General features: G+C 25.7%; 4 protein-coding genes across 6 annotated transcripts; 1 reads left to right on the plus strand and 3 right to left on the minus strand.

Annotated features, from left to right (window-relative positions):
- Positions 1 to 3209: 3209 nt before the first annotated feature.
- On the plus strand, positions 3210 to 9120 carry LOC126900430 (replication factor C subunit 3). Of its 3 annotated transcripts, XM_050676140.1 has the most exons (8): positions 3650 to 3886; positions 5169 to 5306; positions 5594 to 5759; positions 5856 to 6055; positions 6176 to 6294; positions 6665 to 6833; positions 7623 to 7716; positions 8869 to 9120. In XM_050676140.1, the coding sequence occupies exons 1-8, from the start codon at positions 3800 to 3802 to the stop codon at positions 8877 to 8879; spliced, it is 984 nt and encodes a 327-aa protein (XP_050532097.1). In that variant the 5' UTR covers positions 3650 to 3799; the 3' UTR covers positions 8880 to 9120. The 3 variants fall into 3 exon arrangements, with proteins under 3 accessions (XP_050532098.1, XP_050532096.1, XP_050532097.1); XM_050676141.1 differs by lacking the exons at positions 3650 to 3886; positions 8869 to 9120 and adding an exon at positions 3210 to 3348 and having other exon boundaries at positions 7623 to 7948; XM_050676139.1 differs by lacking the exon at positions 8869 to 9120 and having other exon boundaries at positions 3649 to 3886; positions 7623 to 7946.
- Positions 9121 to 9211: 91 nt separating this feature from the next.
- LOC126900429 (46 kDa FK506-binding nuclear protein) lies at positions 9212 to 13915 on the minus strand. Its single transcript, XM_050676137.1, has 9 exons — positions 13691 to 13915; positions 13426 to 13521; positions 13114 to 13281; positions 12939 to 13049; positions 12022 to 12165; positions 11664 to 11908; positions 11170 to 11352; positions 10574 to 10752; positions 9212 to 9356 (listed from the first exon to the last, which is right to left on the minus strand). Exons 1-9 carry the CDS (start codon positions 13698 to 13700, stop codon positions 9275 to 9277), a joined length of 1218 nt encoding a protein of 405 aa, XP_050532094.1. The 5' UTR covers positions 13701 to 13915; the 3' UTR covers positions 9212 to 9274.
- Positions 13916 to 17207: 3292 nt separating this feature from the next.
- On the minus strand, positions 17208 to 20022 carry LOC126900431 (polyubiquitin-B). Its single transcript, XM_050676142.1, has 2 exons — positions 19872 to 20022; positions 17208 to 18351 (listed from the first exon to the last, which is right to left on the minus strand). Exon 2 carries the CDS (start codon positions 18341 to 18343, stop codon positions 17426 to 17428), a length of 918 nt encoding a protein of 305 aa, XP_050532099.1. The 5' UTR covers positions 18344 to 18351; positions 19872 to 20022; the 3' UTR covers positions 17208 to 17425.
- LOC126902129 (uncharacterized) lies at positions 18581 to 18898 on the minus strand. The gene has a single exon (XM_050679153.1). It carries the CDS (start codon positions 18896 to 18898, stop codon positions 18581 to 18583), a length of 318 nt encoding a protein of 105 aa, XP_050535110.1.
- Positions 20023 to 24991: the final 4969 nt, after the last annotated feature.

A 24991-nucleotide genomic window follows, 5' to 3' on the forward strand; every position in this document is an offset into this window, starting at 1 on the left:
TACCTCGTACAAAACAAATGTATTCTAATCATAAGAATAGTAAAATTAAGTTACTACGCGATACTTAATATTGATACACAGATATTTATTTTCAAATATAAATNTGTATTCTAATCATAAGAATAGTAAAATTAAGTTACTACGCGATACTTAATATTGATACACAGATATTTATTTTCAAATATAAATTAGTTTGTAGTTTAATTTTGGTTAAGAAAGACTATTTTTTGTACTTGTATTGAATTACTTATAATCATTAAAAGTTTTGTAATAAATATTTTGATACATTAACTTTGTTGTATATAACATTATTACGATGAAGGTGAAGAGTTTTTTTCGTTGATTAGCAACATTATTTAAATGTTGTGTTTCGGAGAATAAGAAGCATAATAGAAGCGGTAATGTATCTTAGTTCAATCCAGCTCAGATATTTTTTTAACGAATAATATTAAAATACATACAAAAAACCCAGCACAGGGGGGTCGCGGCACAGTAGTGACGTGGCATAGTTGGATCAAGTATAATGATATCTGACAGTGATTAAAATCACTATCATAAAAAACGATTCGATGGAAATCTTTAGATAGTGTTTAATTTAAAAAAAAATGATGGATTATTCCAAAAACTACATGATCTGCTAGTTCCTTATTAATATCCTGATTAAGATAAAGTATGTCGAATAAAAAAGAGATATAAATATTAATTCTCATAAAAAAATTATGTTGATCCATACACTTTTCAATATGTCATAGCATTATAAAGTTAAAAATGAAAAAAATAAAATCAAGAATTATCACACAATAATAGCATTTGGTAGCCATTTTCAGCATAAAGACAAAATAAAGTCCGAAATTTTTTTTTTGCATAATAAAGTAAATTACATTAGCTTTAATTTAAGATATATATAAAAGTGTCAGACTTTCCGGAACACTTTCAAAATTTAAGTTGAAAAAGTAAATTTTTTGTAAAAAAGTTGTCATTTTCAATCCTCCCCTGTGGGCAGGTAAAGGGTCAGATATGAAAAAAAAATATACTAAATAATAGGTAAAGACATCATGCATCTATAAAAAAAAGAATTATATTGATCCGTACATGTTTTAAAAAGTTATAGCATTATAAAGTTAAAAATATAAAAAAGAATTTTTAAAAAAAATCGTATTTTTTTTATTAACTTTGATGTCTGTTTTCACCATGAAGATAAAATAAAGTCCGAAATTTTTTTTACAATAATAAAGTATATTACATTAACTTTAATTTAAGATATATATAAAAGTGTCAGACATTCCGGAACACTTTCAAAAGTTAAGTTGAAAAAGTTCTACTTTCTACATGCATTTTTTAGATTTAAACCCCCCTCAAATATAGGGAAATGGTCCGATTTAAAAAAACAGTATGTCGAATAAAAGATTAACTTCTATTTCTTTAATTATATCCAGATTAGTAATTCTTAGATTCAAAAATACAATTTATAATTTTTATATATATTAAAAAAAAATTTATTTATTACCATAACTCTTAGCTTAACTTGCAAGTTTGAAATTGACATCATTAAATAGAAAAAAATGGTATTGTTAAGATTAATATGCAGTCAGGAAATTTTATAATTCACTATATACAATAAATTTATCAAGATTTTTTTTTTGCATTTTTAACGTATTAGATCACTTTAATTGAAATCATAGTAATAATTTCTAATTAATTTTAGATGTTTAAAAAGATTCTACAATTGAAATATGTAGATCTGAATTAATTTTAATCATTTACTTTAACTAAAAAACTTATCAAAATGTTAAAAAATCTACTTTTTATTTTAAAATCTAATTCAACGATAAATACTTCAAAAATATTAGAAATTAATGATTTTAATTGTTTGTATGGAGAATGCTGGTTAAGATACTTTTTATTTGATTAAGGGATTTTTTTTTTAATTTTTGAGGGTATTATCTACAACTAAATACGAATTATAATCATTTGACATATCATTGAAAAAAGTAAGTTAAGTGATGGTTGGAAAAATAAATCGCAGCCACAAAAAAAAACACATAGTAAAATAATATTAAAATGAATAAGAAATTTCTTCTCATGAGGGGAGACTACAGTGATGAGATCCTTGATATTTATTGAAGTTAATGAATCTAAATGAGATAAAAATCAAATGTGTCACTGGTAAATATGAACCTCGTACCCGAATCGTGAAAGATACAAGTGTTACCAATTCGGCAACTGTTCGTCGCTTTCGTTGTTTGATAAAATTGGCAATTTAAACTACTTAAAATTTTAAAGTTACTTTTTTGACTTTAAAAAAAACAAACAAATTTTAATAAGTTTAACTTTTTATGTCTTATGAACTTTATTCTATGTAAATTAAATTATATAATATTCATGAAAGTCAGTGTATTTCCCTTGAACGATATTTTAAAATAAAATAAAAAACAGAATTTTAACACAAATATAGCATATTTTTGAATACGGTAGCCATTTTCACCAAGAAGAAAATCTATATTTCGATTTTTTTTCATAGTAAAGTATATAATATAAGCTTTAATTTAAGATTAAATAAAAGTGTCAATATTTCCAGAACATTTTCAAAAATTACATTGAAAAATCTTAACTTGTGTGCAAAAATTGATTTTTGAATTCCTCCTGTGGGCAGGTTTAGAGTAAGATTTTCAAAAAAATTATATCAAATAAAAGAAAACTATCTAAGTTTTAAATATAAAGATTACATTTTTCGTTAAATTCAATGGCCATTTTCCTATAAAAGAAAAGGTGTGGGAACAAATTTTTTTTTTTGAACTTATAGTATTTATTGTAATCTTTAATTTGACATATATTTTAAGGACGCAGTAATTTCAGTATTTAAGTTGAAAAAGTTCTACTTTTTATATGTATGTTTCAAGTTTTAAACGCCTCCTGTATAAAAGGAAATTGTCCAATTTAAATTAAAAGTATATTAAATGAAATAGGTATATATATATTGGTATTCAGAAAAAAAAATTTGTGTTGATACATACATTTTTCTAAAAGTTATAGCAATTTAAACTTGAAAATATAAAATCGAAAATCAAAAATTTTAACACAAAAATAGTATGTTTTTAACCTACGGCAGCTATTTGCACGTAGAAGATAAGTCGTCGGGACAAATTTTTTTTTTTCATTTTATAATACATAACATAAGCTTTAATTTGATATATGTTTAAAGGACGCAGTATTTCCTGAACAATTTCAAAAGTTAAGTTGAAAAAATAATGAATATAACACTTAGCCTGTTTTCATCCAACTATATATTGTTATCAGCTACTGAAATAATCCAGTAATTTTGCTACCAAATATGTTTTGAAGTTCTATGTATGTTTAACGAATTTTATTTTGTTATTATGTTGTGCTTTTATTATAAGTATTTAAAGTAATATCTTATATAACATGTAAAATTAATATAGTATAACAAATTTTTGGAATATGTAACGCTCTCTAGCGTTATTAGTTATCAATATAAGGCGGTAACCACTGATTGTATATGATAAGAAATTATTACAAAGGGATTGCTAACTTCATAGTCGTAATATTTTACAGTAGGATTTTATAATTCAATGATAAAAATAAATAGAATTCATATTAAATTCCCGCCTAAAAACATAAATATGATAATGTATTTAATGTTACAAAAATCAGTCCGTGATGTTTGTTACAGTTTAGTTTTAACGAATACTCTTATATGTTTTCATCATTTTAATATTCATATACGAAATCAAATTATATTTACTGTAATACTAAATTTATTTTTAAATACTATATAATCATGAGTTTATGGGCTGACAAATATAGACCTCACAATTTACAAAAAGTGGATTACCACTTAGCTCAAGCTCAACATTTAACCAATTTAGTAAGTTCATACGAGGTGTGATCAAAAAATACCGGACTGTGTTAATAATATTTATATCAATTAAGATAACGAAATCCCGATAATTTAATTCGATAAAGTAACTTCTAACGAGAATTTGAGCATTGGTTTGAAATCGATAACAATATTTATTTTTATTTTATGGCATTTTTACGAAAACATGTTTCAGTCATGTTCCTCGTCTCTTAACCAATGAACAAAAACAAAACCAAACAAATTTGGCTGCGATTCGACTCATGCCCAATTCTTTGGTTAATATTTTTTGGCAAGAACCATAAGATATTCTGACGTCTTCTGCAACTTCTCTGATAGTTAATCGACGATTATTTTGAATAATTTCACGAACACGAGCAACAATTTCATTTGTTTTACTGGTCGATGGTCTACCAGATCGTTCGTTATCCTTAGTGGATGACCTACCTTCCTTAAACCGTTTAAACCACTCAAAACATGTTGTCCGAGACAGAACATCATCTCCAAAAGCTTGCTTCAAAAGTTTAAAAGTTTCACTAGAACTTTTCCCTAATTTAAAACAAAATTTTACACACACACTTTGTTCTATTGTTTCCATTTCAAAAATCGACGCATGACTGAAACATGTTTTCGTAAAAATGCCATAAAATAAAAATAAATATTGTTATCGATTTCAAACCAATGCTCAAATTCTCGTTAGAAGTTACTTTATCGAATTAAATTATCGGGATTTCGTTATCTTAATTGATATAAATATTATTAACACAGTCCGGGTATTTTTTGATCACACCTCGTATATGTATTTAATTAACTACAATTATTTTATGTAATTTTAAATTAGTTAATGTACTTGATCATAAATATTTCTTATAATGTCTAAAAACATTGAATATAGTTTACTTTAATGGATTATATGAAATGTTTTGTTTAAAAAATGCTCCTTTCTCACTTGAACGAAGAAAAAATATTAATATACATATTCTCAGAAAAAATTATTAAATACAAAAATTTTCCTAATATTTTGAAATACTTTTTTTTTTAAAAATCACTTATTTTTATTAATGTTCTAGAGAATTGTTAAAAATCATAAAATGAAGCAATCTATAACTCTCTAACATGTGAAAGAGGGCCACCACCCTCTGTAGCATGTAAAGTTTGGGAAATAGAAGGATGTAAAACTGATTATTATGTAGTTTACATAAAAACATAGCATGAATATACAAAACTAATTTATTATAATGCTGACCTCCAAAACAAAGATGAAGTTTATGATAATTTATCTTTTTTATAGGTAAATCAGGGAGATTTTCCTCATTTACTTTTTTATGGACCAAATGGTGCTGGTAAAAAAACCCGTATTCTTGGTTTATTGAGACAATTATATGGTGCTGGTGTTGAAAGGCTACGAACAGAACACATGAATTTTATGGTATTTTTAATTATTTACTGTAGTATTTTGTTTTTCATCAATACTTCATACTTCATACTTATACTTTACACATACTTATAATATATTAAAATTATATTTGACTATCAAACAATAATATTATTATTAAACAATAATAATGTTTAGTTGCTTCTTGACTGTTAAATATATTTTAATCAAGAGTATAATTTTAGTAAAAACTATTCAATAATTAATTTACATTTAATTATTATTGAATAGTCTTTATTGACACCATTTGAATTTTTTAATTATCTATTATAATTTTCCAGACTCCTTCAAATAAAAAATTCGAAATTATGACTGTGGCTAGTAATTACCATATTGAAGTGAACGCTAGTGATGCTGGTATGTATGACCGCATTGTAATAATGGAACTTATAAAAACTGTAGCTCAAACTCATCAATTAGATTCAACTAAACAAAGACATTTTAAAGGTATTATTTACATATTATTAATTATAGTATTAAAAATATCAATACATAATTATTATTTAAAAATGCTAATTTTCTAAATCCTCTTTTCCATCATAGTAATTCTTTTAACTGAAGTTGATCGTTTAACAAAAGAAGCACAACAAGCTCTACGTCGAACAATGGAAAAATATATGGCTACTTGTCGAATTATTTTATGTGCTAATTCTATTGCTCAAGTAATTCCTGCTATAAAGAGTAGATGTTTAGCAGTGCGTGTGCCAGCACCTACTCATGAAAACATTTGTAATATACTTAAAGTCAGTTATTTTTATTAATCTTTATTACATAAATATCTTATTAGTGTCATTGAACAAAAAAATAAATCACAAAATAAACTTTATTCAATTTTTTTGTTATTGTTATATTTTGTTACAAAGAATATATGCAAAAAAGAAGGATTAAGCATACCTGATGAATTAGCTGTACTTATATCTCAAAATTGTGAGCGTAATCTTCGACGTGCTATTCTAATGTTAGAAGCTAGTAAAGTTAAACAGTAAGTATTATGTTAAACTAATTATAATAATAAGTATATAATTAAATAAAACTAAACTGATTACCCATTACATAAAATTGATTATTTCAACGTTCACAAATATTTAAGTCAATATAGCAAAGACTTAACAACTTTTCTTAAATAATCTATATTTTATCTTTAATATAAAATGTTATATGATAGTTTTTTAATCATCCCTAATTTAATAGGCAACTTTTCTATTTAGTATCAATTATTGTCCTAACACAATTACATTTTCACTCGTCAGGAATAGAAAAAATATCCTTACTACCCTTATATGTACATACATATTTACTAATACTTTTAAATCAAGATGCTACATGGTTTTTTTTTATTTTTTAATTCATAGGTATCCATTTGATGTTGCACAGAGTATAGTGATACCTGATTGGCAACTTTACATTGAAGAAACTGCTAAGCAAATATTAAGTCAGCAAACTCCAGGAAAATTGTTAGAAGTTCGGTCAATGTTATATGAATTAATTGTGCATGGTATTCCTACTAATGTGATATTTAAGGTAAATTATATTACAGGGTATTTCACGATTTTTTGAGAAATAAAATAATTTTTGATCTACTGAATATTTTGCATTTTTTTATTATTATTATTATACATTAAGACTATAAAAAAAAAATTGTTTCAATTACAGATGCCCAATCGAATGATAATTTTTATAGAAGAAACTATAACTTTAAACCTATACTTAATGTGAAAATATGTTTAACTTCTATCCTTTTCTTACTTATATATATATATATCTTTTGTTACAGTAAATAAACATTAAAATATTTAAATTTTCACAAACTTAAAATACTATAAAAAATTTTATACTAATCATAAATATTTTTTTACAGAATTTTTTTTTACATTTTTTGCAAATTTAAAAAAAAATGTTTTTAATAAATTAAGATAATATAATTTTTGATATTTTTATAGTCCTTTAATGTAATTATTATATTTACAAAAAATGAACACAAAATATTTAATAGATCAATTGTTATTCGATTTTTCAAAACATTTTTATTATACTGTAAATTATTATGGTTTGTTGATTTCTCATTACTGTCTTAATTATTAAAATATTTTTTATTTAAGCATAAAATTGACTTGTTGTATTAAGTATTGGAGATGTTTCAAGTACTCAATTCTTCAAATAAAAGCCAGGACTCTAGCTTTACCCAGTACTTAATATACAAGCATTTTTTACCTGACTTTTACCCTGTAGTCAGATTGTGTTTATATTTACTTTCTGGAACTCTTTACTTTCTGTTAATATGTATTTTAATCAAATATGCTCTATTTTCAGTTTTTATTGAAGGAATTAGTGAAAAATTGTGATATGTCATTAAAACATAATATTGTTGAAATAGCCTCTCATTATGAACATTGTCTTTTAAAAGGTAACAAAACTATGTTTCACTTAGAAGCTTTTGTTGCCAAATTTATGCTACTATATTCTAAATTTATGGAAGAATCATTAGGTTGTGTGTTTTAACCTTTAAAATAAAATAATTTGAATGTTAAGCATTATTTTTTTTTTTTTTCTAAAATTATGTAACATTAATAGTTTTCATCCACATGTAAGCATAAAAATTCTAAAAAACTTAAAAAAATGTGTTATATTCCTTTTTCTTAAATAATTTTTTTTTCATAACTATGTAAAAATAATTTTATGTATATTATTAATAATTATATTTCCAAAACTTCATTACAACTAATATTACATATATCCAAACCTATCTCTATCCTAGATAAGAATATTGTTTTGTGGTTCTACATAATATAATTTTAACATAAGAGAAATTGAAAATCTCAATAAAAGCGTAGTTAAAATTTTAAAATCAATATCAGTTTGATTTGAACCAGTTTTATTGAATGTGATATGAGGATAGTTGATGTGNTATCAGTTTGATTTGAACCAGTTTTATTGAATGTGATATGAGGATAATTGATGTAAGCGTGAATGATGTGGGAGATAGTGTCAAGTGGAAGTCTAGGATAAGGGTGGCTGATCCCAAGTAGTTGGGATTAAGGCGAGGAAAAAGAAGAATGCCAGTTTAATTATAGTTCAGAATAATACTCAACCATATAAAATTTAACAGTAATTAATCCAAATTGTTCAATTTGACTACATGTAGTAGACTTCACTCATTAAAATTTCATTTACATTTTTATGGATATTTTGTTAAATAATTGAATTATAATTCCTAAATTACCTATTAAAATAACCCTCCTAATGAATGTTTAATTGTTAAAAATAATATATTTTAACCTATAATTAATTCAAAAGAATAGGTGGCTCTTCTACTTATTAAAGGATTAAATTAGAAGTCTACAACCAGATTTTAAAGTTAGAAACTAAAATTTTGGGTTTCAAAAGTTTCTAAGTCTATAACATATTTTCAACACCTAGAGTAAAGTTATTTAGTCATTATAATATCTATTAAGAATTTAGGAAAAATTAAAAAAAATTATTAGTATAACGCTTATATTTAAATAAAAAAATTTTTTTAAGTATGTCAATTATAACATTTGTTATTAATTAATTGCAGTATACCACTAAAATTAATAGAGAAAAATATAGTCACGTTACAACAGAAAAAGAATTTAATTTTTAATTAAAATAAGAATTGTTTATTAAATTAAAAATACAATACATGTGAAAGAAACTAAAAACTAGTTACACAATGTACTATGATGAACTTGTATAAACTCTATAAGAAAAAATGCTTTGTTATATTTATAAAATAAATTTAGAAATACTTAAGATTGTTTGTAAATCTATTGGTCAAAGTTTATTGAGGAGGTAAAAAATACTATCAAAGATTTTTTTTTCATATAAAACAATGGTAAAAAAACTGAGATAGATGTTAAAAGTAATATTTTACAATTCAATAAAAGAAAAACACCCAAATATATTAGGAATATCAGTCAGAATAAATGACATATTAATTTAACTTAATTTACATGTTTAAGTTCAACTTCAAATACTAATGTACTATTAGGTGGAATTTCTGGTGGACTTCCTTTAGCACCATACCTGTAGATAAAACAAATATTTAAGGTTAATGTATTTCATCATTTCAAACTACGATAATAATTCTTCACAGTTCATAAAAATAAAATATACCAAAATTAGTTTTTAATCTATAATTAAGGGTTGAGATTAATGTGTATATACAGAGATGATTTTGATAATAAAAGTAATATAAAGTACTAATAAATAAAAAGTAATTAGATTTGTCAAAATATCAAGAACTACACTTAATATATATACAAGTTGGAACGGATCTAAATGACAATTCATATAACTTATGATCAACATAACATTTTATACTTTATTTTTTTTTAATCAATTTTTACTATATAGAACTATATTTAAAATATGTTTTATGTTATTTTTCGCAATTACAAAAAATATTTTAAAAATTAATTTTTTTATTAAAATTTTTTTTAAGATTTTAAGATAGCCTTTTATAGATAAGTTTTAAAGAAAAATTTTATACAATTTTCCAATAGTATCAAATGTCAGTGTCCATATTATGTACAGTACAGAAGTAAAAACTTATTACATTATTTACTGGTAACAGTACGCAATTTATTTATTTTTTGTAATTGCGAAAAATAACATAAAACATATTTTAAATATAGTTCTATATTGTAAAAATTGATTAAAAAAAATAAAGTATAAAATGTTATGTAGATCATAAGTTATATGAGTTGTCAGTTAGATCCGCCGTTCCACCCTGTATAAATGATAAATTCAAAATAATAAATTATATTTTAATATTTTATATTTGAAAATATTTATAATATTAAATATTTAATAAAAAAATCCAGTGGGTGTTATGAGTAAATGCGAATGAAGTGAAATTTCTTTTGTTATCGCGTAAAAATTGCATCTTTACAATTTACAATTGTGGATTCATTAATATTTTTTTATGCACAATCAAAATAATTTGTAATTAAATTATTTAATACCTTTTAAATAAAATTACTTTAATTTTCGAAAATACAGTTTTAAATTATAAAAAGAATATACTTTACAGCCAATCGTGACGGCCAAACGATACAGCCCTCAATAATCTGTTTTTTCAGACCATCTATTAATAAGAAGTTTCACTTCAAAAATATGCAATTTTTCTAAATATATAAATCTATACATTTTAATAATGTATATGATACTATTTAAACTATCCTAACTTTAACACTCTATAATATATAATTATTACTTTAATATTTATAATTTGAACTTACGCCATGTGAGGTGGACAAACAACTTTTCTTTTTCCACCAACTTTCATTCCAGCAATACCAATATCCCAACCTTTAATCACTTCACCACGTTGCAATCCAAATTGAAATCCAGCTCCCTTTTGCATAGAATCAAAAACTTTACCAGTTGATTTCAAGCGACCAATGTAATAAACTTTTACCTAAAAGAAATTACATCAATTTTCTATTAAGATAAAATAATTGATTATTATTTAAACTAATCAAAACTAAAGCCCAACACAGACCAAAAAATATGAATTTAACCCAACCCAAAATATTTTTTAGATGTCTGATCAATCCAGAGCCTGGTACAATAATTAAAAAATAAAATTAATCCCACAATATATATAAATAGTATATATATAATAATATACTTCTAATTTTGCAATTTTATTTTTATATTATTTAATTAATTGTTTGGGCTATCCATTAATTTTGCTAGCCCAATCTTATCCTCAATTGTTTCACCCCTAATCCAACTCCGATGGGATTAGATTGTTTCATATAAAACATTAGCCTTTAATTGTAGTAATTAAAAATAAATTTTTTTTATTTAATTAACAAATCTCAGAACTTACATTCTTTCCAGGTTTTGCAACAGCACCATCACCAACTTTTAAATCTTGAATTATTACCCCACCATTTAATTTTTGCTGTTGATTTTGTTTATCTTTTGGCAATGGAGTATCTGGTTTAGTTTTTCCATCAAGAGGAGTTTTGGGTTCTTTATTTTTTTTTTTCTTGCTGCTTTCTGTTGTACCCTTTAATTAGAAACAATATCATACTTCCATATTAAGATTAAACACAGTTAAATGGCTTTGTGTAAAACAGGGTTACTCAATTTTTGTCAAGATTAGTTTTGACAATTAACCAATTTAAAAAGTAATTATACTAAGCCAAAATTCAACTAATTCAGTTAAAATAAGAAAATATGTCTAAATCCAAAAAATAAAGATTTTTTTATCATTCGTTAATAGTCTTTAAAAGTCTATTTTTTCTTCCCCAAATTTTTTTTGGTAAATAGAAACTGTATTACATAAATATAGTAAGCTTTACATATTTTTTACTGTACATTTAACATTGATTGATTAGCATCAGGTGTTTTTGGTAATGGAGTCTTCTGATTTTTAGGTGTTTTTTGGTCTTTTTTTGGAGTTTTTTGCTCATTTCCATTGGCTTGTTTTTTTGGTGTTTTTTGTTGATCGGCTTTAGGTTTTTTCTTAATTGGTTCTTCATCTTCACTATCATCTTCTTCCTCATCATCCAAATCTTCATCATCAGAATCTTCTTCAGCTTCGTCATCAAGTAAATCACTGACTAATAAGATATATATATATATATACAAATTAATTAGTTTAAGATTATTCATATAAAATATATACTAATTGACAAACAACAAAATCAAAATGAAATTTAACATAATGATTTACCATTTAAACCTTCATCATCATCACTGTCATCTTCAAAGTCCATAACTTCATCATCACTGTCATCTTCATCAGATACATTGTCATCATCTAACTTCATTGATTTAATTTTTTTGGGAGAATTTTGCTCCAATTTTCGCTTATTTCCTATTGGAATATTTAAATATATAAAATAATCATTTATATTAAAAATTTTGTTTTAGCCTTGTAGAATAGTAATTATCAATTTATAAATGGCTAAATACTTTTTAGATCTGCATTCTATTTTTCTTATAAGGGTACAAACTTCTTTTTAACAGCAACATAAATATTTAACTAGCATATTAAATAAAAATTATTGGCTTATTAAAAATTATAACACAATGTACAACTATTTAATTGTTAGGTATACCTTAGTCACAAGCCTCCTCTGCCTAGGTATAAAAATGCTAATAACTCCAAAGAATTTGTCCCAAATTTGTTATCAGCATGTCATTTTAAACTAGTAAAATATGTATGTTACTATTTAAAAATATAAAGTTGGTACTCTTTAAAAAGACAAGAGATGGACCTAAAAGTATTTAATTACTTAAACCTTAAGAGTTAAATACTATTCAAAGTCAAAAAAAAATATTATCAAGAATATTTTAGAATAAATTTAGTGGTCCAACTAATTCAACCACTCTGTGTGTATGTATATGTACATATATATATAGACTATGAATAAATTGCTTATGACTGCATCCTATAAAGAAATTAATAAGTCTAAATAGAACCAATAGTAAATGTTTTGTTTTTTATTAAACTTTTTCTAATTTAATGATAATTTATAACACAGCAGTTATTATATAAATATGCCTTTTAAGTAGATCTCTAATTAGTTGGTCTTTGCATTTTTAATTTTATTAAAATAATAAAAGGCATTGTTGTTTAAATAATACCTTGTTCTTTTTTATTTTTTTTTAAAACAGGAGAATCTTCAATTTCTTTGTCCTCAACATCATCATCACTTTCCAAATCAGAATCAAATTCATCAGACACTTCTAAATATCCTAAATATTTAAAAAAAATTATATTATCATACAAAAATTGTTATATTAACTATGTATTCTATACCTGTTAGGTGAATATTTGCTGAAGCAGTAGTAACAAATGTTAAATCAGTTCCTTGTAAGAATATATGATTTAAAGGACATTGAAAAAGCTTAGACCCTTTTGATAAGTGGCAAAGAATTACTCGAGGGTTATTATCAGTTTCTACATAAATTGTATGAACATCATCAGCTAAAAAATAAATGGTTATTTACAATATATCTAACACATATCAAATATTTTCTGGAAATTGAAACACAGTAAATAATAATGCATAAAATCTACAAATAAAACAAATACAAAATTTAGAATAAAAAAATAAGGTGAATTACTTACAATTCTTTACTGTTTTTAAATCAAGTGTGGCCATAGACAAACGAAATGAGTTTTCTACAACTGTACTGTATTTCTTACCAGGTTCTAAAACTATACCTGTTGAAAAAAAATAACACGTGATTTATTATCTAATAATAATAAAAAAAATCATGATTTCACACAATTCAGATATTTAAAAACACATTTTAAATATAAGGACATGATAAAATATAAATTAGACATATTCACACGTGTTTTTGCGATTTTGTAACAATTGAATACTTACTCCAAAACATTTTTAAAGTTGATTTAAAACAAAATTACTCAAATTATATAACTAATAAACGTATCAATTAACAAAATTAAAATTTGAATCAAATTATTAAATTAAAATTAATAAATTATGCAATGAAAGAAATAACGTGACTCCAATACTGACTGTATGAATTTCAAACTCTTCCACAGAAATCAAAGAAATATATAATGTGCCACCTTCATAGGCGGTAAACGATGTTAAGCGGTAATAGTGGTAGGATGAGAGGTTGATACAAACATAATTTTTCCGTAAATGCGTTAATAAAAAGTTAAAACAAATACAGTGTGACCAACTTATTAAACGTTTTCATAGATAAGATATTACCAAATTCTTATAAATGATGCCTGTGTACATAGTCCTACCAAATGGGCTACATTATAATACTTAGAATACACCTAAGTTTTTACTTTACAGAAATAAATTTATGTATCCCTATTTATGTGAAGTATTATGGAAATAAAATCATTTTTAAAGTGTCATATATTCATATCATTTATATATCAAGAAATTATCAGTATTATCCACGGTTTTATAAATACTAATAGAAAAGTTTAGAGAAAAAAAAAAGCTTTGTATGATATTTATTAATTTATAGATTTGGAGAAACCGTATGATAGAGTACCGAGGGAGGTTCTAAAGTGGGCATTAATGAGAAAAGGAGAGGTGCTGTGGTGCATGTTGTTGCTGACGATATAGTGTTAATAGGATAAAATAGGGAGGAAATTAATCAAAGGCTAGAGGCGTGGAGATCAGCTCTTGAAGAAAAGGGTTTAAGAATAAGTAGGAGTAAGACAGAGTATATAGAGTACGAGTTTGATAAAGGAGAACACGAGGTAAGTGAAACAAGGAGACCAGTGACAATAGGCGAGGACGTGATTGGAGAGGTGAAAAGTTTTAAGTATTTAGTGTTAGTTGTGAAAAAGAGCGGTGGTGTTGACGAGGATGTAAGACACTGAATTAAGTGCGGGTGGTTGAAGTGGAGAGAAGCATCTGGTGTCTTATGCGATAAAAAAATTCCAATGAGGCTGAATGATAAATTCTACAAGACTGTAGTGAAACCAGCTATGATGTATGGTTAAGAGTGTTGGGTAATTGATATGAAAGTAGATCAGAGAAGAGAATGCTTAGATGAATGAGTGGAATGACTAGAAAAGATAGGATAAGGAATGAGCATATAAGAAGGAGTATAGATGTAGCGTCAATCGTGGATAAGATGAGAGAAAATAAACTTAGATGGTTTGGTCATGTTATGAAGAGAGAAGAATCGGAAGCTGTAAAAACAGTTGTAGAAATGAATGTTGAAGGAAAAAGAGGTAGAGGAAGACCAAAAAAGAGATAGAGAGATGTTATTGAATGCAATATGAGGACAGCTGATGTGAGCGTAGATAATGTGGGAGATCGTGTCAAGTGGAAATTTAGGATAAGGGTGGCTGACCCCAAGTAGCTAGTGTTCGAGCCAGGCGACATAGCGTGGTGGAGACAATTAGTTCTTATCAGCCTTTTCCATCACCAACCTGTTGCGCCGGCGCTTGCCAAAAGAAAACCAGTTGTTGTTCCTATCTTTTTTTTTTTTGCTGTGATCAGTTACACAACGTAAATTAAGTGCGGCCTTTGAGTTTGTTGCCTGTTATAATTATTCTCCTTTTGTTATAACTAAAATTATTGGTGACCGAAAATATTGTTTGTTCGGCGGTATAATATTGCGGTTTTTTTGTAGCTTTATAACTTTATATTTTGTAGCATTAATTGTAATCACATTTTAAGCAACCCATAAGTACCAATATACAAGTACTATGGGTCCCACAAAATGAATATGCGTATAGGCATAATCAACTTATTACCTAATTACATAAATTAACGTTTATACTGCGACTGTACGTAATCAGTATACTAGTACTTTCTATACGCATGTTTAAAGGTTAGGAGGACCCCCGCTGTATAAAGGAAAAAGGTCCGATTTAAAAAAAAAGTATATCGACTGAAAGGGATATATAAAATGTACTTATGAAAAAATAAAATCGATTGATCAATAGATTTTTCAAAAAGTTATAGCAATAAAAATTGAAAAATATAATTTCAAGAATTTTTTCACAAAAATAGTATATTTTTTTATAAGGCAGTCATTTTCACCATGAGACAAGTCCAGAATCAAATTTTTTTTATAATTAAAGTAATTAGTAATAATAATAAGTAGTTACATAAGCTTTAATTTAGGATATATATAAGTGTATATGTATTTGTGGGACGATGTGACTGAGTCGGTAACGCGGCACTGCTTGACGTGCATTGTCTCGGGTTCGAAACTCAGTCACGAGCGGCTTCATTTGCTGAACGAAAGATCAGTTCGGTAATTGGAGTCGCCATTCCACTCTCTGGCGACGGACTAACCATCCGTCACGGAGAATAAATGGTTAAGAAAATCTCCTCTTGGGGTAGATAGCTATGGCCCTTAATGGACTAATAAAATCAAAAAAAAAAAAAATAAGTGTATATGTATTTCCGAAACATTTTCAAATGTTAATTTTTTGTGGAAAAGTTGCCATTTTGAAACCCCCTCCATGTAGCCTGATAAAAAGTATAATATTGACAAAAATATACTAAATGATAGGTAAATATCTAAGGTATCTAAAAAAGATAGCACAGTGGGGTCACAGCACAGGGGGGTACGTGGCATAGTTGGGCCAAGTATAATATTTGACAATGATTAAAATCACTATAATAAAAAACGCTTCGATGAAAATCTGTAGATAGTGTTTAATTTAAAAAGTTGATGGACTAATCCAAAATCTATATGATCTCCTATTTCCTTATTTATATATTTACAATGTATAAACATTTAAAAGGAAATGGTTTTACTTTTTAAAAAAAGTATGTCGAAAAGTATTGGTCCATACATTTTTCAAAAAGTTATAGCATTTTAAAATTAAAAATGTAAAATATAAATTCGAGAATTTTAATACAAATATAGAATACGGTATCCATTTTCACCGTGAAGAAAAAGTAAATCCTAAATTTTTTTTTCCATTATAAAGTATATTACATAAGCTTTAATTTAAGGTATATATAAAAGTATCAGTATTTTCGGAACACTTTCAAAAGTTAATTTTTCATGAAAAAAGTTGTCATTTTGAATCCACCCCTGTGGGCAGGTAAAGGGTCAGATTTATAAAAAAAAATATATCAAATGATAGGTAAAGACATCTTGCATCTATAAAAAAGTTACGACAGTTTGAAGTAAAAATGTTTAAATTTGTAATTATTTTTGGAGATTTCCCCCATTTATGACAAACTTTGACGTATCAAAAGAAATCGGTTCAGTGAGAGCTGAGAAAAAGTGGTGACACAAAAAAAAAACACATCATAGTTAAATTAATACCTTCTCAGTTAGACATCAAAGCTAAAAGTATTTATATTTATTCATTTTTAAAAAAGTTATGGCAGTTTTAAGAAAAAAATGTTAAAAATTACCAATTTAATCAACAAAAAATAGATAGACTTAAATTTGTGTATTGCTTATTTATTTTTATTACATTCATTTTCATTCTTTTATTGTTAATTGGATTATTATTCATTAACTGTATATAAATAAACGTAAATTTGTCATTAAAAAATTTAATTTAAAAAAACAAAAAAATGTTACAAAAAAAGTATTATCTTCAAATAAAAATAATAATTATTATAATACTAATTGTTTTACAATACACATTAATAACCTCCACGCAATCTAAGTACTAAATGTAATGTAGATTCTTTTTGAATATTGTAATCTGACAATGTTCTGCCGTCTTCTAGTTGTTTACCAGCAAATATCAATCGTTGTTGGTCTGGTGGTATTCCTTCTTTATCTTGGATCTTAGCTTTGACATTTTCAATTGAATCAGAAGATTCAACTTCCAGAGTAATGGTTTTGCCAGTAAGAGTCTTAACAAATATTTGCATTCCACCCCTGAGACGAAGAACCAAATGTAATGTAGATTCTTTTTGAATATTGTAATCTGACAATGTTCTGCCGTCTTCTAGTTGTTTACCAGCAAATATCAATCGTTGTTGGTCTGGTGGTATTCCTTCTTTATCTTGGATCTTAGCTTTGACATTTTCAATTGAATCAGAAGATTCAACTTCCAGAGTAATGGTTTTGCCAGTAAGAGTCTTAACAAATATTTGCATTCCACCCCTGAGACGAAGAACCAAATGTAATGTAGATTCTTTTTGAATATTGTAATCTGACAATGTTCTGCCGTCTTCTAGTTGTTTACCAGCAAATATCAATCGTTGTTGGTCTGGTGGTATTCCTTCTTTATCTTGGATCTTAGCTTTGACATTTTCAATTGAATCAGAAGATTCAACTTCCAGAGTAATAGTTTTGCCAGTAAGAGTCTTAACAAATATTTGCATTCCACCCCTGAGACGAAGAACCAAATGTAATGTAGATTCTTTTTGAATATTGTAATCTGACAATGTTCTGCCGTCTTCTAGTTGTTTACCAGCAAATATCAATCGTTGTTGGTCTGGTGGTATTCCTTCTTTATCTTGGATTTTAGCTTTGACATTTTCAATTGAATCAGAAGATTCAACTTCCAGAGTAATGGTTTTGCCAGTAAGAGTCTTAACAAATATTTGCATTCTTATATCTGAAAATAAAAGGTTTTAGTTAATTTAACAGTGGTAATTATTGTATGAAACTGATTTTCAGATTTTTAATGAAATTATGTTTTAAGATAATGAAAACTTTGATATATCCTCTATATTTCTATTATAGACAAAAATTAATAATAGAATTACAATAATTATTATTTTCTTAGTTTTATTTCAATAGTTTTAAAATACTTTCATAGTAACATTTGTTTAAAATTTCGAGATTTATCTTTGCATAGTTTGAACATGTTCTTTGACCTCTTCTATGACAAAAATATTTTTTTTCAAATCACATAATTGTTGGTTGAAATTTATACAAATATTTTTTATTTGATTCAAGTTATTCTCAGTATGATCAATACTAGAATCTTGTGATGCTAAAGCTTTTACACTTTGACTAATAATTTCATGACTTTTTGAACTTTTTTGCATCTGTTTAATAACTGATGACATATTATTTATATTCAGTTTTACTCGTTCACTCAACATGTTTTTAGAATCACCAAATAATGAACGAGCACTTGTACTAGATGCAGATGTCATTGTAAGTAAGTAGAAATTCAGAATGAGATCACAATGACCATCACCAAACATCAATCCTAAATAATATATTATACAGACTATACCATCTCATAAAATTTAATTTATACTTAATATTACTAATTTATATTTTATTTCAATAATAATGATTCTGAAATTATTCAATGTTCAAATTATAAACTTTATACACTACTAATGCACATAACGCTCAATATACGATCTGAGTGTAGCAGGTCAAATTTTTTTAATACTAGTTTATATTTACATGATATAATTCACCCAATTTTTCTAACCCCCATAACAACATTTCTTCTTAAGATACTTTTAAAATTTTATACATAGATAAGGCCCTAGTCATGTAGAAAACTGACTTATTCACTGTTAACTATCACTTTTTATGTTATGCTATTTAAAATTATAAGTTTCATAAAGTTTTCATTTTTGTTACTTTTTCGATAAATCATTAAAATTATAACACTTCCAGTATAGATATAAATGTACAATTTGTCATAAAAGTAGGTATATCCTAGTGTAAGTAAAGGAAAATCTTTATTTTCTCAAAAATTTTTACAGTTATATAAGAGCGTCATTTGAATGGCACAATCGCCTGTTCCGATTTTTTTTGATAGATCCTCAAAATTAGGTATTTTGTTAGTTTGACCCAGCAAATATAAAATATAATATGGCGACTATAATATGACTCCTTATATACACACGAAAAATACCAATCAGTAATGTCATGATTTTATATTTTTCACACTAGTAATAACTAACAAGATCACTAACTTTTGAATATTCAATTTTAATTGTTATTTAAATTTTCAATTATATGAATAATAATTAACTATAAGTCTTATAGAAGTCTATAAAGTATTGACTAAAGTGAATAAGATTAATCCAACTATACTAATTTTAATAAAACTTATAAATAAATATGTTACAATAAATATTAATAAATTTATAAATTACTACTTACAATTGCACAACTTTATTCAAAATTTATACGTGAAACGTAAGTAACATTCACAACTACGTTTGAAGAACAATGACGCTTCAAAAAATATTCCTTTACTCATATAGAGTAGGCAAAATCCATTAAAACTGTAGAGGTAAGGGACCTTAGTTGAAGATTAAATATCGCTCATTATTATTAGTTATTAGCTATTTGATCAATGCTTTTACAGTAAACATATATTTTAAATAATATTTGATGAAATATACATATTATAATAGTCATGTAAATGAAATATATATATATTTAACAAATAATGCGCATACATCACAAATCACTTTTCATTTAATAGTAATCTTTCATTATCTTTTGTTATAGTTAAGACTAGAATGGGTTTACCCAAAAAATAATTCTAGTTATAGATAACTAAATCGAAATTAACTTATACTCGTAAAATATATTAACTTAGGAGAAAGTTTTTTCTTACATTTATTGTGAAAAAATAATATTGCGATTTGCCGCGTATCTATCTTGTAAGAAACAAAATGTTGATATTTTTGATCTCTCAAAATTATTTATCTTTAGGTAGTAATTAAAGTTTAAATTAATAAAAATTATATTAACGATTATTTAAACATATTAATTTTAAATAATGAATATGTGATTTTCAATTAGGAAAACTGATTTACTCTTAATCGATTTTCTCTTACGCAATAAAGTGTTAAACATAATATGATCCCATATTTTTTAATTAATTTATCATTCAGAAAAATATCACACAAAAGTTTATTATTGCTTTTATTACAACGCATAAATGATAGCACGTTGGTAAATTTTAAAAATAAGTATAAGGTCATCTATTATGCTTTATTATAAAAGAATTTTAGCTGAAAGCTTACAAATAAATAACTACTCATATTTTATGCGTAGTTTCGTATTATAAAAAATCTTGATAAACGTGTAAATTAGATCACATATTAATGATGTTTTGTTAAAAGACATCTAAACAACGAACATTTTTGAGAAAAACGCACTATAAAATAAACATAAATAGTGTGATCAAAATATACGATAACCTCCCCTATAAGGATATTTTACAAAAATGCCAATAGCTCAGAAATAAACACTTATCAAAAAAATGTAGATGAGCACTAGTATTATAATATAAAATAATAAAACGCAATGAACTACTTAAAATTAATTTTTATAAAATGTTTATCGTGTTTGTTTTTTTTATTCAGAACAAAAAGTTGACGAGCAAAAATCTAAAAACTCTTAGTTTTATACTATTATAACTACTAGTATAACTTTTATACTACGGTAACTAGCAAATATTTTTTTTCAATATTAGTCATGCATTTAATAACAAAAAACCAATCAGTATAGCAAAAAAATACTACCCAAATAATTTATTTTTTGTAGTTTCGATATTACTGGCATATATTTAACTGTTATAACCTTAATAATATTAAATAAATAATTATTTATGCTGTTCTTACAAATAATATAAATAAAATATAAAGCTCAAAACCGAACTATGACAAGACAAGCGTGCAATTCATATCTGGTCTACTTTAAAACGATGAAATTTGAACTGGTTGGATTTCTATAAAGCTTAAAATTTTTAATTTTTTAGAATTTACGGTCATTACAACTTTTTACCTCAGGGCCGTTGTTCTCCTAGTCTATGCCTGACAACCTCCCTCTCAATAAGAAGAAAACATATCGATGAACATAAATCTTTCATTATTTAACAATTTTTGTATGACAACACAAAATTATTTTAATTTTTTTAAAATTAAAATTATATTGAAAATATTAATTTAAAACAAAAAACAGTAGCGCGGTGGGGTCGTGTCACAATATAGACGTGACATAGTTGGGACATGTATAGATGATATTTGACAGTGATTAAAATCACTATCATAAGAAACGCTTCGATGGAAATCTGAAAATTGTGTTTAATTTTAAGAAATTGGTGGATTAATCCAAAAGCAAAATTAACACCTATTTTTTGTTCTACTTCAAATGCCATTTGAACACAGAAAATAGATCGTCGGTATTTTTTTTTGAACTTCTAGTACATAAAATAAGCTTTATTTTAACATATATTTAAAAAACGCAGTATTCCCGTAACATTTTCTAAAGTTAAGTTGAAAAAGTTCTACTTTTTATACAAATTTTTAAGTTTTCAAAAATTTAGAAATACTTTTCTTAAGAGGACGTTATATAGCCAATTTTAGAGTGTAAAAACATGTCTTCTTAAAATGCATTTTACACACTAAGTACTGCAATTAGAGCAATAACACGCTTTATAAAAACGAAAGAAAACAATATTTTGGAGATGATCTCATATTCGTTTTTGGATATATTGTATTAGTAAAGAGTTATAATTGATTGAAGTTTAATAAGAAAGTACATTTTCAAATTCAATTATCATGCTTAATATTAGGTTAATCTTAAAATGGATTTATGATTATCTTCGAAATATTGTCCTCTTTCAATTTTGTAATAGGTGTTAATGCTCTAAATGTAATACAGAGTGAGTAAAATGCATTCTTTTAAGATATGTTTTAGACCTTTTTTGTAAAATTTTTTGGTCGACTAGTGCTGCAGCTATCGATTATGTATGTATTTTAAAAATATTGACAAATGATGACGTGCGGTGTGGCTGGATAATTCGCCTAAAACGTTATCAATATTTCTTTAAATAATTTCGCCAACACGTGCGGACCAATTTTATTATGGCGGCACTCAATGTTTCAATTGTTATTACTATTCAGAATTTTAGCTTCGATGCGAAACCGACGTATTAATTTTACTATGAAGAATTTTTTTTTGTGTTTATTATATACTTTTTCTCAGCTCTCATCGAACCAATTTCTTTCAATGATATGTCAAAAAATCACAAATGGTATCTAGTTGAAGACATTACCTTCAAAAGTTGAAAAAAATTCCCTCGTTCCCCGTAAATGGGGGAAACCTCCAAAAAAATTACAAATTTAAAAATCGATAATTTTCATAAATTTTTAAATTTTTTTTACTAAAAACTGCCATAACTTTTTTAAAAATGAACATATCAATATCTTTTTTTTTTTATAGATACATAATATCCTTACCTATCATTTGGTATATTTTTTTTATAAATCTAACCCTTTACCTGCCCACAGGGGGGCATTTAAAATGACAACATTTTTACAAAAAAAAAACTTTTTCAACTTAACTTTTGAAAGTGTTCCGGAAAGTCACTTTTATATATATCTTAAATTAAAGCTAATGTAATATACTTTACTATGGAAAAAAAAATTTCGGACTTTATTTTATCTTCATGGTGAAAATGACTACCGAATGCTATCTTTGTGTTAAAATACTCGATTTTATTTTTTACATTTTACATGAATACAATTTTTACGGTGAAAATGGATACCGTAATCTATATTTGTATTAAAATTCTCGAATTTATATTTTACATTTTTAATTTTAAAATACTATAACTTTTTGAAAAATGTATGGACCAATACTTTTCGACATACTTTTTTTAAAAAATAAAACCATTTCCTTTTAAATGTTTATACATTGTAAATATATAAATAAGGAAATAGGAGATCATATAGATTTTGGAATAGTCCATCAACTTTTTAAATTAAACACTATCTACAGATTTTCATCGAAGCGTTTTTTATTATAGTGATTTTAATCACTGTCAGATATCATTATGCTTGACCCAACTATGCCACGTCACCACTATGCCGCGACCCCCCTGTGCTGGGTNATACTTGTCCCATCTATGCCTCGTCCACACTGTGCCTCGACCCCACTGTGCTACCGTTTTTTTATTTAAAACTGCCATAAATTTTGAAAAATAAATAAACAGAAATAATTTTTTTTTAATCCTGACCCTTTAACCGCCCTCAGGAGAGATTCAAAATGACAACTTTTTCACAAAAAATTCATTTTTTCAACTTAACTTTTGAAAGTGTTCCCGAAATACTGAACTTTTATGTATATCATAAATAAAATTAATATAATATGCTTTATTATGAAAAAAAAGATTCAGACTTTATTTAGTTTTCATAGTAAAAACGGACATCAAAGTTAATAAAAAAGTAAGATTTTTGTAAAAAAAATTTTATATTGAATGAAATGAAATGCAGAACTAAATTAATTTTAATTATTTAATTTAATTAAAAAACCAATCAAAATGTTGTTTAAAAAAATCTACACAATTGAGCGTATTGTAAAATTTATTATAATTGTAAAAATCCATTGTTAAATTAAACCAATATCATTTTTTTAGAAATTATTTATACAGTTATATAGTACCCAAAAATTTAGAATATTATAGAATGATTATGAAATTTTTTCGATTTTTGAGTGTAATGTCTTCGACTATATAAGATTTGTGATCTTCTGACGTATCGTTGAAAAAAATCATTTTGATGAGAGTTGAGAAAAAGTGGTAACAGACATAAAAATAATTCGAGGAGGTAAAATTAATACCTTCTCGGTTTTTCATCGAAGCTAAAACAAGTCTGTATACTTGTTTATGTAGCTCACGTTTAATTGACAAGATTCACAATCGTAATTGTTCATTAAAATATAATGAAAGTTACAAAAAATAAAATACATAGTATCTAATACAAATATCCACAATTATCAATTCGAAAAAAGGGTGATTTTAAAGTGCAGTAATAGTGTTTTGTCAATCGTATACGAATGCACAAAAAAACACAAGGCGATGCAGAAGCGCGTAATACGATAAAAACGCGGACTATGACACTCATAATATACTCATTATTCATTTTATTATGGTTGCAACACCATAATAGAAATTATAATATATTTGTCTATGGTTGCAACATTACTGAACTAGTTTACGATTCGCAAGAGGTGATTACTAGAGTATGGTAGTGGTGGCTGACGGTGTGACCTTGCCGCCGTTATGGAACACAACGCCATCTCTGAAGCGTTGTTTACGTGTCGTTTTTACTAGAACTACCTCATAACCTTGAAGAGGCAAAATAATCAAAATAAGTATATTTAATGTAAGTTAGATTCATGTGTAATAGAGAACAACTATTTTAATGATTATAGCAAAAATTACAAATATCGTCGCCATCATGCCAAAAGTGACCAAGTGCAAA

The sequence above is a fragment of the Daktulosphaira vitifoliae genome, unplaced genomic scaffold (assembly GCF_025091365.1).
Source record: "Daktulosphaira vitifoliae isolate Bord-2020 unplaced genomic scaffold, ASM2509136v1 Scaffold_3, whole genome shotgun sequence".
Lineage (NCBI taxonomy): Eukaryota > Metazoa > Arthropoda > Insecta > Hemiptera > Phylloxeridae > Daktulosphaira > Daktulosphaira vitifoliae.

What these genes read in the sequence shown, in the direction of transcription:
- LOC126900430 (XM_050676139.1), top strand. Translation starts at nt 3,800, where the DNA reads ATGAGTTTATGGGCTGACAAATATAGACCTCACAATTTACAAAAAGTG. An exon ending in TAAACAAAGACATTTTAAAG is followed by an intron (nt 5,760 to 5,855) that starts GTATTATTTACA and finishes TTTCCATCATAG; the next exon opens with TAATTCTTTTAACTGAAGTT. An exon ending in GAAGCTAGTAAAGTTAAACA is followed by an intron (nt 6,295 to 6,664) that starts GTAAGTATTATG and finishes TTTAATTCATAG; the next exon opens with GTATCCATTTGATGTTGCAC.
- LOC126900429 (XM_050676137.1), bottom strand. An exon ending in AGCAAATATTCACCTAACAG is followed by an intron (nt 13,050 to 13,113) that starts GTATAGAATACA and finishes TTAAATATTTAG; the next exon opens with GATATTTAGAAGTGTCTGAT. An exon ending in TGATGATGAAGGTTTAAATG is followed by an intron (nt 11,909 to 12,021) that starts GTAAATCATTAT and finishes ATATCTTATTAG; the next exon opens with TCAGTGATTTACTTGATGAC.
- LOC126900431 (XM_050676142.1), bottom strand. Translation starts at nt 18,343, where the DNA reads ATGCAAATATTTGTTAAGACTCTTACTGGCAAAACCATTACTCTGGAA.
- LOC126902129 (XM_050679153.1), bottom strand. Translation starts at nt 18,898, where the DNA reads ATGACATCTGCATCTAGTACAAGTGCTCGTTCATTATTTGGTGATTCT.